Source organism: Bos javanicus, chromosome 3 (assembly GCF_032452875.1).
Source record: "Bos javanicus breed banteng chromosome 3, ARS-OSU_banteng_1.0, whole genome shotgun sequence".
In the NCBI taxonomy this organism is placed as follows: Eukaryota; Metazoa; Chordata; class Mammalia; order Artiodactyla; family Bovidae; genus Bos; species Bos javanicus.
In genome coordinates this window covers 50,969,166-50,986,852 of record NC_083870.1, presented here as the reverse complement: position 1 = coordinate 50,986,852, position 17,687 = coordinate 50,969,166, and the positions used below count along the sequence as shown (strand labels likewise).

The 17,687-nt window shown below is 40.6% G+C and overlaps 1 protein-coding gene and 2 non-coding genes across 3 annotated transcripts; all 3 read left to right on the top strand.

Annotated features, from left to right (window-relative positions):
• Window positions 1-8,764: 8,764 nt before the first annotated feature.
• On the top strand, window positions 8,765-17,626 carry RPL5 (ribosomal protein L5). The gene is made up of 8 exons (XM_061411184.1): window positions 8,765-9,091; window positions 10,312-10,381; window positions 10,467-10,582; window positions 11,434-11,568; window positions 13,115-13,317; window positions 14,329-14,506; window positions 16,875-16,963; window positions 17,423-17,626. The coding sequence occupies exons 1-8, from the start codon at window positions 8,780-8,782 to the stop codon at window positions 17,520-17,522; spliced, it is 1,203 nt and encodes a 400-aa protein (XP_061267168.1). The 5' UTR covers window positions 8,765-8,779; the 3' UTR covers window positions 17,523-17,626.
• Window positions 14,161-14,256, top strand: LOC133245435 (small nucleolar RNA SNORD21). Its single transcript, XR_009735694.1, has one exon. It is a non-coding gene; the product is annotated as a small nucleolar RNA SNORD21 (small nucleolar RNA).
• LOC133245437 (small nucleolar RNA SNORA66) lies at window positions 17,042-17,174 on the top strand. The gene has a single exon (XR_009735696.1). It is a non-coding gene; the product is annotated as a small nucleolar RNA SNORA66 (small nucleolar RNA).
• Window positions 17,627-17,687: the final 61 nt, after the last annotated feature.

The window sequence follows — 17,687 nt, the reverse complement described above, 5'->3', positions numbered from 1 at the left end:
GAAGTTGACTCAGGAAACAGGGAGAATCTAGAAGCCGGTTTTACCATCGTGGGCTAAGGGGCGAAAGAACTCGGTGGGCTTTCTTGTGTGTATCTGGGGTCTTCCCTACATTCCCAAAGTAACTGAAGAGGGAGACAGATATTATTGGTGTCATTTAACAAGTACAGTCTCAAAAGGATTTATGGAGGTTGTTATGAGTCATATATTTTAAGCCTTGAAGAACTGGCAAGATAAGACTGTAGTTAACTTGGATGATTCCAGGAAAGATGAAGGCATACTTTTAATTCCCAGGTGAGTTCCTTACCACCTAACACCGGCCTAGCCAGCTGCTTCTTTCCTCTCATTTCAATTTTTTTGTTTTGCTTTGTTTGGCCACACAGTAAGGTTTGCAGGACCTTAGTTCCCCAACCAGGGATCATACCTGTGCGTCCCACCTCAACAGTGGAAGCACGGAGTCCTAACCACTGGACTGCCAGGGATTTCCCCTTATTTCGTATCCCCATGGATTTTGTGGCAATAATAGTTTTTTTCAACTTGTGGCAATAATAGATTTTTTTTTAACTTGAGCATAATAGATGATAATTGCCCTGAAGACAGCACTGACCTTTAAAGTTCAGCAATCTCTAGACTTTCAAACTTTTTCTTAAGGACTTGCTATAAATTTAGTCTCCAGAAAAACACCTAAATACTACTGAATCATTTAAGTTTTTTGACTTTCATATATTAACTGACCATCTAATAAAATGGTGCTGGACTTACCAGATTCGTCCTGAGACCGCCTTGTTTAGCTTCAAGGGCTTCTCTCCTGCTTCTAGAAGGATTTCTAATCCTTCTAGATTAGAAGGTTTCATCTAGTCAACAAGCTATGACTCTTAGTTCAGACTGATCAGAGTTTTGTTAAGTCTTCATTCTCTGGAAGTTTGTAAAACTTTAGTTTCATTTTGATGACTTAGAAGATGACAAGAAGTTCACTAGCTACAGTCTCACCTTAATTTATTTGTTGGCCACATGGCTTGCAGGATCTTAGTTTCCTAACCAGGGATCAAACCCATGCTCCCTGCAGTAGAAGTGCAGAGTCCTAGCCACTGGACAGCCAGGGAATTCCCTCATCTTTATTTTCAAACAAAGTTAGAATTAGTTACAATGTCAAACTAATTGTAGTTAGTCTAAGCCAACCAATGTTTCAGCTGCTGGTGGCTCAGACAGTGAAGAATCTTTATTTCTTTATTGAAGGATAATTGCTTTACAGAGTTTTGTTGTTTTCTGCCAAACCTCAACATGAATCAGCCATAGGTATACATATATCCCACTCTAGTATTCTTGCCTGGAGAATTCCATAGACAGAGGAGCCTGGTGGGCTACAGTCTATGGGATTGCAAAAAGTCGGACATAACTGAGAGACTAACACTTTCACACAAACAATGTTAACATCTTAGTCAAACAAAAATACATCATGGCATATACTCCAAAGTCAAATACACACATTAATGAACTTTTTATAGTACAAGGTCCTTCCTTTAGTACAGTTTTAAGACAGGCTCAGATTTGAAAAGTCCTTCTGTGTTCCACAGTGATTGGCTATGGCATCCTTTTCTTCATCTATAAAGTGAGGATAATGAACTATTGATGGATCAGTTTTGAGATTAAAATGAAATAATGTAATAAATACTTAGCATAGACTTTGGCACATAGTAAGTTCTCAGTAGATGTCTGTTATTTCTGATCCACATGTAGAAATCCTGCCACTCCTTCTCTGTTCCCTATTCACTATCCCCCCCCCAACCAAGTCTGAGTCATTGAGATTAGTCTGGAAGAACAGTCCAACAGGGAGGAGTACAGACATTTCAAGTCAGATGATCTTCAGGGGTTGTGATGCTTCTAGAAAGTACCTTCCCAAGACCCAGGCAAGAGGGGCCCTTGCCAGGTCCCTTACCCTGGGTCTGTACTTTATAAAACCTTACATCTCTCAAACACACAGAAAAGTAGATTTATTATGGAATGCATGGCCATGGCTGCCTCTGTCACTTGGGACTTGGCATTCAGCTCTTACCAGAAACTCTAAGCATCTGCCCTGGCAATCAACACCTTCAGGCCCCAGGGAAATGCTGTTTCACATTTCTTGTGCTGTGTCCTCAACACAAAAAGCAACTGTGTCTGAATGTCATGAGGTTTTAGGTTGTGCTGCTGTTTGAAACAGATAACTGCTTTGGAGTGCAGGAGAATTTGAGTAATGGAAATTTTTTATTAGGGAAGTAAAAAAAAAAAACAAAAACTAACTCATCAAATCTTTTCTTTGTGATAAAGGGAACACAAAAGATTCTAGAATAATGAAGTTTCATGACTGAGTAAAGCCAAGCCTCTAATTTCTTGCTTATCTTTATGTTCCAGTTTCAGGTTTAGAGGTATTCATCCTGCTAAAAGTTAGATTTTATTTAAACAAGATATGAGATGCTGTGGAAGAGTCAAGTGAAACAGGGAAGGTGCTCAGATAGAGAGCAAATTAGTCTTTGGCAAAAAAAAATAAAATTTTTTTTGAATTTGTGCTAGTTTTTAAATATTACTTGCTTTTAATAATTACAAGTGTTCAAACAGATCTAATTTTTTAGAACATAAAAATTGTAGATACATTTTTTCTATGTTGAATGAAACTACATGAGAGATATTCAACAAATGTGACATTAGAATGAAATATAAGGAAATTAGAATAAGGAAATGGAAAAGTCTGCATGACTGGGAAGAAGTAAACTCAAGCACAAACAAACCTAAAACTAATTTCTATAGAGATTATCTTCTGACCCTGAAAGGTCAGTGTAGATAGTCTGATTGAAGACATTTGAACAAGTCGAGCAACATGCTACTATTTTGTTTTCCTTTATCATATGCCATCATTGAAATACTGTAAGAAGAATAATAAAACATGGGTAATTGTGCTCAAAATTCTCCAAGCCAGGCTTCAGCAATACGTGAACCGTGAACTTCCAGATGTTCAAGCTGGTTTTAGAAAAGGCAGAGGAACCAGAGATCAAATTGCCAACATCTGCTGGATCATCAAAAAAGCAAGAGAGTTCCAGAAAAACATCTACTTCTGCTTTATTGACTATGCCAAAGCCTTTGACCATGTGGATCACAATCAACTGTGGAAAATTCTGAAAGAGATAGGAATACCAGACCATCTGACCTGCCTCTTGAGAAACTTATATGCAGGTCAGGAAGCAACAGTTAGAGCTGGACATGGAACAACGGACTGGTTCCAAATAGGAAAAGGAGTTTGTCAAGGCTCTATATTGTCACCCTGCTTATTTAACTTCTATGCAGAGTACATCATGAGAAATGCTGGGCTGGAAGAAGCACAAGCTAGAATCAAGATTGCCAGGAGAAATCTCAATAACCTCAGACTGGTTCCAAATTGGGAAAGGAGCACGTCAAGGCTGTATATTGTCACCCTGCTTATTTAACTTATATGGAGAGTAACTCATACAAAATGCTGGGCTGGATGAAGCACAAGCTGAAATCAAGATTGCCTGGGGAAATATTAATAACCTCAGGTATGCAGATGACACCACCCTTATGGCAGAAAGTGAAGAGGAACTCAAAAGCCTCTTGATGAAAGTGAAAGAGGAGAGTGAAAAAGTTGGCTTAAAGCTCAACATTCAGAAAACGAAGATCATGGCATTTGGTCCCATCACTTCATGGGAAATAGATGGGGAAACAGTGGAAACAGTGTCAGACTTTATTTTTGGGGGCTCCAAACTCACTGCAAATGGTGACTGCAGCCATGAAATTAAAAGACGCTTACTCCTTGGAAGGAAAGTTATGACCAACCTAGATAGCATATGAAAAGCAGAGATATTACTTTGCCAACAAAGGTCCGTCTAGTCAAGGCTATAGTTTTTCCTGTGGTCATGTATGGATGTGAGAGTTGGACTGTGAAGAAGGCTGAGTGCCGAAGAATTGATGCTTTTGAACTGTGGTGTTGGAGAAGACTCTTGAGAGTCCCTTGGACTGCAAGGAGATCCAACCAGTCCATTCTGAAGGAGATCAACCCTGGGATTTCTTTGGAAGGAATGATGCTGAAGCTGAAACTCCAGTACTTTGGCCACCTCATGTGAAGAGTTGACTCATTGGAAAAGAGTCTGATGCTGGGAGGGATTGGGGGCAGGAGGAGAAGGGGACGACAGAGGATGAGATGTCTGGATGGCATCACTGACTCGATGGATGTGAGTCTCAGTGAACTCCAGGAGTTGGTGATGGACAGGGAGGCCTGGCGTGCTGCGATTCATGGGGTCGCAAAGAGTTGGACACGACTGAGCGACTGAACTGAATTGTGGATACTATTGCAAGAGACAAAGAAATCTGGAAAAAAAAAATGGCAGTGGTTTATATGATGATATCAAAATATCTGGTAATAGTTTCTGCTGTATTCTATTGAAAACAATAATTGATCATCAGTTCAGTTTAGTCCTTTAGTCATGTCCGACTCTTTGCGACCCCATGAATCGCAGCACGCCAGACCTCCCTGTCCATCACCAACTCCCGGAGTTCACTCAGACTCACGTCCATTGAGTCGGTGATGCCATCCAGACATCTCATCCTCTGTTGTCCCCTTTTCCTCCTGCCCCCAATCCCTCCCCACATCAGAGTCTTTTCCAATGAGTCAACAATTTGCATGAGTGGCCAAAGTGGAAAAAACATTTTGAGATAATTAGATGTTTTTTGATCATAATTACAGTGAAAAGAAAAGATATACCCATTTGAACGCAGAGTTTTAAAGAATAGCAAGGAGAGATAAGAAAACCTTCTTCCGTGATCAGTGCAAAGAAATAGAGAAAAACAATAGAATGAGAAAGACTAGAGATCTCTTCAAGAAAATTAGAGATACCAAGGGAACATTTCATGCAAAGATGGGCACAATAAAGGACAGTAATGGTATGGACCTAACAGAAGCAGAAGATATTAAGAAGAGGTGGCAAGAATACACAGAACTATACAAAAAAGATCTTCATGACCCAGATAACCACGATGGTGTGATCACCCACCCAGAGCCAGACATCCTGGAATGTGAAGTCAAGTGGGCCTTAGGAAGCATCACTATGAACAAAGCTATTGGAGGTGATGGAATTCCAGTTGAGCTATTTCAAATTCTCAAAGATGATACTGTTAAAGTGCTGCACTCAATATGCCAGCACATTTGGAAAACTCAGCAGTGGCCACAGGACTGTAAAAGGTCAGTTTTCATTCCAATCCCTAAGAAAGGCAATGCCAAAAAAATGTTCAAACTACTGCACAAGTGCACTCATCTCACTCATTTTGAGCAAAGTAATGCTCAAAATTCTCCAAGCCAGGCTTCAACAGTACATGAACCATGAACTTCCAGATGTTCAAGCTGGATTTAGAAAAGGCAGAGGCACCAGAGATCAAATTGCCAACATCCATTGGATAATCAAAAAAGCAGGAGAGTTCTGGAGAAACATCTACTTCTGCTTTATTGACTATGCCAAGCCTTTCACTGTGTGGATCACAACAAACTGTGGAAAATTCTTCAATACCAGACCACCTGACCTGCCTCCTGAGAAATCTGTATGCAGGTCAAGAAGCAACAGTTAGAACTGGACATGGAACAACAGACTGGTTCCAAATTGGGAAAGGAGCACGTCAAGGCTGTATATTGTCACCCTGCTTATTTAACTTATATGGAGAGTAACTCATACAAAATGCTGGGCTGGATGAAGCACAAGCTGAAATCAAGATTGCCTGGGGAAATATTAATAACCTCAGGTATGCAGATGACACCACCCTTATGGCAGAAAGTGAAGAAGAACTAAAAAGCCTCTTGATGGAAGTGAAAGAGGAGAATGAAAAAGTTTGCTTAAGACTCAACATTCAGAAAACTAAGATCATGGCATCCGGTCCCATCACTTCATAGCAAATAGAAGGGGAAACAATGGAAACAGTGAGAGACTTTATTTTGGGGGGTCCAAAGTCACTGCAGATGGTGACTGCAGCCATGAAATTAAAAGATGCTTGCTCCTTGAAAGAAAATCTATGACCAATCTAGACAGCATATTAAAAAGCAGAGACATTGCCAACAAAGGTCCATCTACTCAAAGCTATGGTTTTTTCAGTAGTCATTTATGGATGTGAGAGTTGGACTATAAAGAAAGCTGAGCGCTGAAGAATTGATGCTTTTGAACTGTGGTGTTGGAGAAGACTCTTGAGAGTGCCTTGGACTGCAAGGAGATCCAACCCATCATTCCTAAAGGAAATCAGTCCTGAATGAATATTCATTGAAAGGACAGATGCTGAAGTTGAAACTCCAATTCTTTGGCCACCTGATGCGAAAAACTGACTCATTTAAAAAGACGCTGATGCTGGGAAAGATTGGAGCCAGGAGGAGAAGCAGACGACAGAGGATGAGATGGTTGGATGGCATCACTGACAATGCACATGAGTTTGAGTAGGCTGCAGTATTTGGTGATGGACAGGGAAGCCTAGCATGCTGCAGTACATGGGGGCCCAAAGAGTCGGACATGACTGAGCAACAACTGAACTGATGATGGTTTCAATAAAGATCTAGATGATTTGGGCACTAAGTAAGTACCTCATGGATTGACATCATAGAATACTTCCCATATTTTGGTATTAAATCATCATTACCAGAACTAAAAATTGCTGATTTATTTTCTATTTGTTATAAATTTTGATAAAACTGAGTTTGTTTTCATTTCAAATAATATGAGAAATATCTTCTATTTTAAGAGGAATCAATGTTTTATTTTTAATTATTTTTCCTTTGACCACATTGAGCTGCTTATGGGGGTCTCAGTTCCTCAACCAGGGATTTCCTAACCACTGATCTGGCAGGGAATTCCTAATGTTCTCTCTTTTTTTTTTTTTTGGCTCCTCCAGGTCTTAGTTGCAGCAAGCAGGATTTTAAATCCCGTTGTTGCATGTGAGATTTTTTTATGAACAGTTTCAGCATGCAGAAGGCAATGGCATCCCACTCCAGTACTCTTGCCTGGAAAATCCCATGGGTGGAGGAGCCTGGTGGGCTACAGTCCATGGAGTCGCTAAGAGTCAGACACGACTGAGTGACCTCACTTTCACTTTTCACTTTCATGCATTGGAGAAGGAAATGGCAACCCACTCCAGTGTTCTTGCCTGGAGAATCCCAGGGATGGGGGAGCCTGGTGGGCTGCCGTCTATGGGGTCGAACAGAGTCAGACACAACTGAAGTGACTTAGCAGCAGCAGCAGCAGCATGAGGAGTTTTTAGTTGAGGCATGTAAGATCTAATTCTTTGACCAGGGGTTGAATCTGGGCCCCCTGTGTTGGGAACACAGTCTTAGCCACTGGACCACCAGAAAAGTCACCACAATGTTTTATTTTTTATTCTGAAATAATTTCAAAATCACAAGTTGGTTGTAAGAACAATAGTACAGAAAATTTCCATATATCCTTCTTCTAGGTTCCCTATTGTTAACATTTTAATACATCTGCTTTTTCATTTTCCTTCTCTCTACATGTATGTGTGTTCAGTTCAGTTGTTCAGTCGTGTCCAGCTCTTTGCGACCCCATGAATTGCAGCATGCCAGGCCTCCCTGTCCATCACCATCTCCCGGAGTTCACTCAAACTCATGTCCATCGAGTCGATGATGCCATCCAGCTATCTTATCCTCTGCCATCCCCTTTTCCTCCTGCCCCCAATCCCTCCCAGCATCAGAGTCTTTTCCAATGAGTCAACACTTCACATGAGGTGGCCAAAATACTGGATATGTGTATACACACATAAATGTAATTATTTTTTGTCATTTTTTGAGAGTAAATTGTGAAATGATGCCTATTTTGAACTCCAAAATAGTTCAAAGTATATTTCCTGAAAAACAAGAACACTCTCATACATAACGGTAGTGTGGTTATCAGAATGAAATTGACATTGATCTATTACCACCATCTAATCCACAGATTTCATTTAAATTTCACTGACTATTCTGAGAATATTCTTCGTAGAAAACAAAAAAAAAAGCCCTTCCTTTTTCTTTTTTTCTTTCTTGTCCAAGATGAAGCCTAGAATCGCACATTGCATGTAGTTGTCTGTTTCAAACTGGAATAGTTCTTTAGTTTTTCCTTATCCATCCTGATTTTGTCATTTTTGAAGGATACATACCGGTTACTCTGTAAAACGTCTCTCAATTTGGGTTTGTTTGCAGTTTCATCAAGTATCAGACAGATTAGACTAAGTGCTACAGAAGCAAAGGAATTTAACAGCAGGGCCTACTACCCTCAGGGAGTTTACAATCTAGGGTAGGCTATGCTATGCTAAGTCACTTCAGTCATGTCCGACTCTGTGCGACCCCATAGACGGCAGCCCACCAGGTTCCCCCCGTCCCTGGGATTCTCCAGGCAAGAACCCTGGAGTGGGCTGCCATTTCCTTCTCCAATGCATGAAAGTGAAAAGTGAAAGTGAAGTTGCTCAGTCGTGTCCGACTCTTAGCGACCCCATGGACTGTAGCCTAACAGGCTCCTCCGTCCTTGGGATTTTCCAAGCAAGAGCACTGGACTGGGGTGCCATTACAAAGGTGCTGTGGGAAGGCCCCTAACCCAGGCTTGGAGCACTAAGGCAAGGCTTCGTGAGGGGCATATGCTCTGGACTCGGAAGCGTAGTCAAGAAGCAGGCAAAAGTGTTCTACAGCAAATTTATTCTACTTAATTAAAATTTTTTTTCTTGCTTACAAAAGTAATACAGGTTTGTTATGAAACAACTTCCTAGCACAGGCAAGTGAATGCCGTTAATAATCCTCCATGCTAGTGCTCACAGTCGCTCCCTGTCGGATTACCAGTCTGGAGATGAGGGACTTTGCGGCTCTGAGGATTCGTCGGGGGAAGGCGAAGGTCAGCACCGGTCTTCCCACCAGCAGGGGGAGGCACACTGCACTCCGGCCGACCGGCTGGTCTCTCTTCCACACGTCGCTGGCGTGTTCGTCGGCGCTACATACTGCGCCTGCGCGTGCGCCGCGGCCTTTTCCCCCCCGGAGCCGTGCTGGTTCTGCAGCTCTGTGGCAAGCCGCGGAGTCTGGGTTCTGATCCGCAGGATGGTGAGTGGGTATCCCGTTGCTGGGGCTACGGATGCATGGGGCCTTCCTCTCCTTGTCCTAAAGCCCGCCTAAAGTCCGTTTAGCGCGGCGCAGGAATCGGATGGCGTTAGATTGCCGGCTCCGCTGTGGTCGGGCTGCAGCTCCCAGCGTGGCCTTAATGGCTGCCACGGCGCTCAAGCTTAGTGGGGGGAGGGGTTGAAGAAGATGGGAGCTGGGACCGGGGATTGAGGAGGAGGTGAGTAGAGTAAGCAAACGGTGTGGCTAGTTCTGGCTTGGCAGAGGGGAGCTCCGGCAGGCGGCCCGGAAGGGAAGATTGCATGGAGTCGGTCTCAGACTACTGGCCTGAGTGGAGACGGGCTGTGGCTTCTCGGACCCAGCTCCGCTCATGACTGGTGGGTTTTCCGAGGGAGCGTCGGGGTCGGCAGGTTGTTTGGGAAACCTGTGTTACTGGTCCGAAAAAGTGGCTTTTAAACCAAAACCGTCAGTAGAACCTGGAGGCTCTGGTGTCTTTGGGCCCCGAAAGAAAGCCCATTTAGTTTGGTGTACCTCTCCTGCTTTTTTCTCTAAATTGTCGCTGGTAACAGATTTTAGTGAATTTTCGGGTGGTGTGGTGCTGTAGTTTGTGGGGGACTGTTTTAATCGGGAGTGATTGCCGAGTATGTGCTTGGCCAGTTGTGTTTCGTGACAAGAAATTTAGGCTTTTGAAAAAAGTTCGTGGAAAGGGAAAATATAGGTTCATCAAATGGGACAGCATTAAGAACAGACTGACGTTTGCAAAATAGTTGTCTTAAGCAAAAGTTGGGACACAAGGATTGTTGGTCCAAGAGGGAATAAAAGTGGAGAGTGTTTAAAACTTTAATAGTGCTCGTTTTATATCTGGTTACTATAATAAATTGGCCTACATTTTGTATGTTTGCTTTTTCATTCCTGTTTTGGCGCTGATTCATTTTTATTTTGTTGTATAAAATTGTCAGTCTTGATAGATGGAAAATAGAAGAAAAGTGATTTGATTTCTCAGATTTGAGAAAGTGATGGTTTTCTGGATTCACTTTTGAAGTTTAGGTTGTTACTTTGTCACAAAGTTAAGTTGTTACTTTGTCACAAAGTTTTGTTTGTCACAAAGTTAAGTTGTTACTTTGTTACAAAGTTAACTCAAATGTCAAAGATATCAAGCTAAAACATTTATCAAAGTTTTAATAATTTACTCTTTTATCTTAAAGGGGTTTGTTAAAGTTGTCAAGAACAAGGCCTACTTCAAGAGATACCAAGTGAAATTCAGAAGAAGGCGAGGTATGGTCAGGTTTTCATATTCTCATTAGGAAAAGATTCTGCTTTGTAACGGAGTGGACTTTCTTAATTTGTTTTTTTCTTTCAGAGGGCAAAACTGACTACTATGCTCGGAAACGATTGGTAATCCAAGATAAAAATAAGTACAACACACCTAAATACAGAATGATTGTTCGTGTAACGAACAGAGATATCATTTGTCAGGTAAGTTGTATTTTAGACTTAAATAATAGTTGGTAACCTCCACCCCCACTTCTTCCCTTACTGTGCTAGAGACATACTTGGGAAGCAGAACAAATGTATGCATTAGGTCTGTCTAGTTTGGTGCCTGGCACTCCAAAAAACATTGAGTAGTTGTTTTAGTAGGTCTGAAGGTGGAGCCTGGAGAATTGGTACTGTTAAAAAAAAAAATACTTTGAAGATCAGCTGTTCAGCAATCCTACCCCAGTTTAATCCATTCAGTTTAGGGGGGCGGATTAGAGAAATTTATGGTTCTGTGCTGTTTTTCGGGGGATGGGAGGATAAATTTAAGACCTAGTAGAAGGTTCTTGACCATTGTAATTCCAGTAGGATACTAGAATTTGTTGTGGACTAAGTCCACTTATGCACTGCTTTGAAGAGGTAGGTAGGTGTGAATATTAGACTTTTAAGAGTGTTCTTATTCCTGTATATTGTTTGAAGTAGTTTTAGTAAATATGTATGAAGGTGTCTCCCATGCAAAAGATTTTCAGAAAGCAGCAGTTTGCTTATTAGTTCAGTCTCTCAGTCATGTCCAACTCTTTGCGATCCAGTGGACTGCAGCACACCAGGCTTCCCTGTCCATTACCAGCTGTGTAATTTGAGACATATGTATTGTGGCATTTGACTCAAACCTACCTGCTGTAGTTGACGAAGCCATAAATCTGTAGTTGAAACAGTGAGTGGGTTTAACGAAGACAAGTCTTAAGTGATGCAGGTCTGTATCTAGCTTTTTGTTAACTCCTTTGACAAAGAAGATACTTGGGACAAGTAATCAGTGAAAACAGATTACTAACCTCATTTTTCTTTTATTGTAGATTGCTTATGCCCGTATAGAAGGAGATATGATAGTTTGTGCAGCTTATGCTCACGAACTCCCAAAATATGGTGTGAAGGTTGGCCTGACAAATTATGCTGCGGCATATTGTACTGGCCTGCTGCTGGCCCGCAGGGTATGTACAAGATTATTTCAATTGGCATATTTTGGAATTAGCTCACTTGAGTTGTCTGTAACATAGATGGTTCATACATGGATCAGATACCTTCAACCGTGGGAACAGAGAAGCGCCTCTTGTTGCCCTGTGGCTTAAAAGGGCACCACTGCAGAAGATAATTTTATAAATGCATTGTTTCTAACAGATACACTTTCTAATCTGGGGAAGCCTTTTTTCCTCTCCAGTTTTCTTTCCTGTTTGTTGTGTGTATCTAGGCCAGTAGAATTTTCTGCAGTGATGGGTATCTGTAATCTATGCTGTCTGATGTGGTAGCCACTAGCCACATACATTGAGTGCTTGAGATGTTTTTAGTGCTACTCATAACTGAGTTTTTAACTTAAATATGAATAACCGTCTGTGGCTGGTTGGTGGCTACCTGTTGGACAGATCTACTCAAAAGTGTAGATCTTGTGAGCATCAGATCAGATCAGTTGCTCAGTTGTGTCCAACTCTTTGCGACCCCATGAATCGCAGCATGCCAGGCCTCCCTGTCTATCACCAACTCCCGGAGTTCACTCAGACTCACGTCCATCGAGTCAGTGATGCCATCCAGCCATCTCATCCTCCGTCGTCCCCTTCTCCTCTTGCCCCCAATCCCTCCCAGCATCAGAGTCTTTTCCAATGAGTCAACTCTTCGCATGAGGTGGCCAAAGTACTGGAGTTTCAGCTTTAGCATCAGTCCTTCCAAAGAAATCCCAGGGCTGATCTCCTTCAGAATGGACTGGTTCGATCTCCTTGCAGTCCAAGGGACTCTCAAAGAGTCTTCTCCAACACCACAGTTCAAAAGCATCAATTCTTTGGTGCTCAGCCTTCTTCACAGTCCAACTCTCACATCCATACATTGTGAGCATCAGCGTACGTTAAAAATGCAGACTGTTCTTCACACCTTCAGAAATTATGTTTTGATAGGATGTCCACGTGATTTATATGCATGCTAAGTTTTGAGAAGCAGTGCCTTAAGCTTTTGGGGTGGGGCTAGGCATTGGTTGGGGGTATTCAGTTTTGTTTTAATAATCTTTGCCTCTGGGTGGCAGCATTTCCTATAATACAGAAAGGAAATGAAAGTGTAACTTTTGCCTTGTTTTTGTTTTCTTGGTTAAGCATGTGTCATTGTTGGGGACCCACATCTTCACTGGTTATAAACATGTTTGGTTGGGGAACACTGTCTTTTATTTGAGAGCATTTTATTGCAAAGGCACTACTTGTGAAACCATAGCCACCTGACGTGTACTAGCAGAGTAGTGGCTTAATTAACATAATGTAGTGGCTTTGTAGAGAAAAAAAGATATTCTTTTAAGTACCATGTCCTAATTGATTGTTACAAAAATCAAGTATGGACAGTGTAGCCGATTCAGAAACTGTTAAACAGTTATACTTGTGATTAAAATTGGATGTCTGAAATTTCTTTAAAAGTAGGTTGGGATTAAAGTTGTGAATTTTGAGATATTTTAGAGTTGTTTGAATATATTCTGATAAGCATTTAGACTGGCTTCTTTGTTAATAGCTTCTTAATAGGTTTGGTATGGACAAAATTTATGAAGGGCAAGTCGAGGTGACTGGAGATGAATACAATGTGGAAAGCATCGATGGTCAACCTGGTGCCTTCACCTGTTACCTGGATGCAGGACTTGCCAGAACTACTACCGGGAATAAAGTTTTTGGGGCCCTAAAGGGAGCTGTCGATGGAGGCTTGTCTATCCCTCACAGGTAATAATAGTATTCAAGACCACATTTCCTGGACTCCAAAACAGCACTATTTCTAACTAGTTGGGCTTTGGAGAAAATTGAACCAGTGAAAGTAATAGTAGTATCATTGTGTACTTGCCATGTGCTGGGTACTGTGTAAAAGGAACTTGGTGGGGTGGGAAGGAATTGTAACATGCTTTATAAGTGGAGACACTGGGCTTCAGAGGTAAAATGAATTGTCCAAGGTTTTAGAGCCAGTAAGTAGAGAAGCCAGTGTTGAAACCATTACCTTTTGTGTGTGGCTAAGTTTTGGTTGAAGTAAAGTGAAAGTTGCTCAGGTATGTCTGACTCTTTGCCACCCTGTGGACTATACAGTTCATGGAATTCTCCAGGCCAGAATACTGGAGTGGGTAGCCCTTCCTTTCTCCCAGGGAATCTTCCCAACCCAGGGATCAAACCCAGGTCTCCTGCATTGCAGGGGGATTCTTTACGAGCTGAGCCACAAGAGAAATTTTGGTTGGAAATGAGCAGCTCTATTCCACCGATACTCCCCCTCCCCCGCCTGTTTTGGCAGGGGAGTGGTAAACAGTAAAATATAGCCTGACTGGCACTTACTTCTGTAATAGAGGGGAGGGAGTTGTGTCTTGCCAGTTCTCTTGCAAGGCACCTGTTAAATGTAATCTGGAACAAATCACTTACCATGTGCCCTGAGGCACCACTAAGTAATTGTAGGTTTTCAGGAAAGTAATTTTGAAACGTGTCTATGAAATATGGAGAACTAACTTTATAGTGGCCTTGGTTCATTTAATAGTTTTTAAAGGTGCTTGTTGCATGATTTTCTGTCCAGGAATTCAGAAATTAGCTGCTGAATGATGATATCCCACTAACTGAGCAGTCAGTAGTTGGTCCTTTGGTTGCATATGATGCAATTAATTGTTTCAAGACGGGACTGATGGCAGCTACTGAAATGAATTCCTGCTAGTAAACTGATTTCAACCAGTATATACTAAAATATGGAAAATTTTATTTCAGTACCAAACGGTTCCCTGGTTATGATTCAGAAAGCAAAGAATTCAGTGCTGAGGTACACCGAAAGCACATCATGGGGCAAAACGTTGCAGATTACATGCGCTACCTGATTGAGGAAGATGAAGATGCTTACAAGAAACAGTTCTCTCAGTACATAAAGAACAACGTAACTCCAGACATGGTAAAAAATTTTTAAATGCCTGTATTGGTAAATTTATAGAACCAAGTTTTCTGTTTTGGGTAGGTACGTTAATACAGTTTTATTTCAGGTTAACAGTTAAAATTGAATAAGGGCATGTTCGTAGGTATAGACAGACCTTAAAAAGCTGGTTTTGGCTTAAAATGAAATTGGGATATTGGGCCCAGGGCAAGTTAAAAAGTCAGAAAAGATATTAGAAGGAGCTAGGCTTGTCAACATGCTTTTAGGAATCTTTTAGATGCTTAAGGATGGCAAGCTTCAAGCATCCAAATCTAAAGCATTTGGTGGCTCTTACGTATTTGGCTGTTCTGTAGTTAAAAAATTCATTTGTGTGGTCATAGTTACAATCTACTCTGATATGAGGTTCTATGTACTAAACTTCCCTTTTCTTGAGATAATAGGGGAAAGGTTCAGTCTTCATTATAGCCAATAAGTGCCATGTTGATTTTCTGTGTCTCAGGCATGCACAGAAAAGGAGAAGGACAGGTCTATCGCTAGTTGTGTGTGATGTTGCAGAAGTGAAAGGGCCCATGTTTTCTGAAGTTTAATGTTGTGAAGTTTATCACACCTAAAGTTGAGTCTCAGGGTTATCTCTTAACACATTGAAGTAATTGAAGATGATAGTGCTAGTGTTGATAATGAAGGCATAGAACACCAAAATCACAGATTATAAAACCTACAAATATAGAATTTTATGTAAATTGATGGATTATATGTCAAGTAATTGTTGTTATTAGGTTCTTTCTGTTGGTGCATAGTTTATATTTTGGTATACCTATGTCTAAAAATTATATTTAGAATTATAATTGGGTGGTAGATCACTTACTGTCATTTGTATGCTTAGTACACAATCTTTTAAGACTAAATAAACACTATAGTTCTGAGTTTTTGAGCTAGGAAATGGGTAGTTTTATATTAGTAATGTAGATGCATATTAATTTTCATGTGAGTATATTTATGTTACTATTGACATCACCCTAATATTAAAAATACCTTTTAGTTTGACTAATTCTGCTTTGCCTGTAAAACTTCTTCCTAAGCTACAACATGTGTTTCAGATGTCTGCTTCCTAATGCTTTCTTAATGCATGGTATACTTCAGCCAGACCATTCTTTGGCTAATCCTTTTACAGTAAGCTCATTCATTTTATCTGTAGAGGCCTCTGCTTATGTGTGCCTCCTGAAATCTTCTGCAGACATCTGGTATGTCTCCAACAGAAAGTGGTCTTTTTATAAACTAAATTCATGGTGTTCTCTACATACATGGTTGTATTTCCTATGGAATTGATCTTGTGGAAGAAGTGAACTGGGTTGGTTAGATTTGTTAAATGGCTGCATTTGAAGTCATTAAATTTGTTAAATACAGTAGAGAGCTGTGATAGCTAAGAGAAGTAGAGAAACTTTCAAAAGGGATTTAGGTATTTGAGGTCTCAAGTGCTGTTTTAAGTTTTTGCATTATTTTCCTTGGCTAATGAGCTTTATACAAATACATGTTGTAATTGCATTTTATCCACGTTGAATGTGTAGTTTAGAGATCTGGATTAACTTGACTCATTCTTAAGGAAGAAGGTAATTGTTACTGAGTCTCAGGCATTTTAGTTTCTTCATGACTTGATCTTCCATGTGTTTGGTAGTCATTTGCTTGGGTTAGGAAGTACTGAAACAATTCAGAGAGTTGCAACATTGTTTTTTGTTAAATTTTAGAACAAAATTCTCAGTAAGGTTTCTAATAGCCTTTCAGGATTTTCTAGGGAAATTCAGACCTCTTTCTGATTCCACTAAGGCCTGATACTGCCAGATATGGTGATTTGTGGTAATAGATCAGGAGGTCCCTGGTATGGGATCCTGGGAATAACTTTTGTAAAGACCTATCAGAAATCAGTGGAAAATAAAAATAATGGGGAATGTGGGAGGACAGAGATGCATTTGGCATTTGTTTGTTGGCCCACATATTCTTCATTGTAACCTCTTAAATGCTGGCATGTATCCGTATTTGAATGAAAGAATTTAGGTCAGATGGTTTTAAGTGAGCACAGTATGTGTTTCTACAGAAACAGTTTATTTTGAACTTGACTCAAGAAGTATAGTTGAACAGCTCAGAAATTGTGAATTTTTTTCTTTTTGAGGAAGAGTAAGTTAAGTTTTGTGAATAGTGTCAATTCATATTGCCTGTGGTAAAAACTGGGACTTAGGAAAATGTGGTTTTTATATGGATACCGACATGGACTTAGTCCTTTTGAGAATCTGTCTTAGAAGGACAAAATAGAGCAAGCAGTAGAATACAGTGTGTCATATTATCGTTTAGGGCATGTGAAATGAAACCAAGTACTGTTTGCTTTGCTTTGTTTCAGATGGAGGAGATGTATAAGAAAGCTCATGCTGCAATACGAGAGAATCCAGTGTATGAGAAGAAGCCTAAGAAAGAAGTTAAAAAGAAGAGGTGTGTATCTTTTTTCTTTTGGAAAGAAAGGTTGGGAGGGGTTCTTGCCTTGTTGCATCTCTCGCAGACTCTGAAATTGTGCAAACTCGATCACTAGCTCTGCATGATGTTGCAGAGGTGAGGGGAACCAGGTTTGCTAAAGTAATTGTGGTGATAGAAATGTATTAGCCTCGGATGCTACCGAGGTGGCTCATTCTATCCCAGTACATTGTAACTACTGCCATTTTTTTTTTGGCTGTGCTGCATGGCACATGGGATTTTAATAATGAGTCTAAGCATTATACTTAAATCTTTACTTGATTTTTGGCCCTGTGATATAATAGGACAGTGTCACAGAAATTGGAATTTGGGAAAGTTAGACTAAGATCATAAATGAGTACATGTATTGAGAATTGGATTATTTGACTTTTAAAGTCAGGTTTTTAAGTTACATCCCTTTGTTTTCTTTTTGTTTCCTAGGTGGAACCGTCCCAAAATGTCACTTGCCCAGAAGAAAGATCGGGTAGCTCAGAAGAAGGCAAGCTTCCTTAGAGCTCAGGAACGAGCTGCTGAGAGTTAAACCAAACTACAATTTTCTATCAAGATTTTTCAGATAAGAATAATAAACTTATTGAACAAGCAGCTGTTTGTGTTAAGCTCTTGTTAATGGAATTTTGGAAAGCACCTGACATAGCCAGTATTTTCCTTCCAGAAAGAAGTATAGCTTTTCTGAGAGCTTACATAT

What these genes read in the sequence shown, in the direction of transcription:
- RPL5 (XM_061411184.1), top strand. Translation starts at nt 8,780, where the DNA reads ATGCCGTTAATAATCCTCCATGCTAGTGCTCACAGTCGCTCCCTGTCG. An exon ending in ACAGAGATATCATTTGTCAG is followed by an intron (nt 10,583 to 11,433) that starts GTAAGTTGTATT and finishes CTTTTATTGTAG; the next exon opens with ATTGCTTATGCCCGTATAGA. An exon ending in AAAGAAGTTAAAAAGAAGAG is followed by an intron (nt 16,964 to 17,422) that starts GTGTGTATCTTT and finishes TTTGTTTCCTAG; the next exon opens with GTGGAACCGTCCCAAAATGT.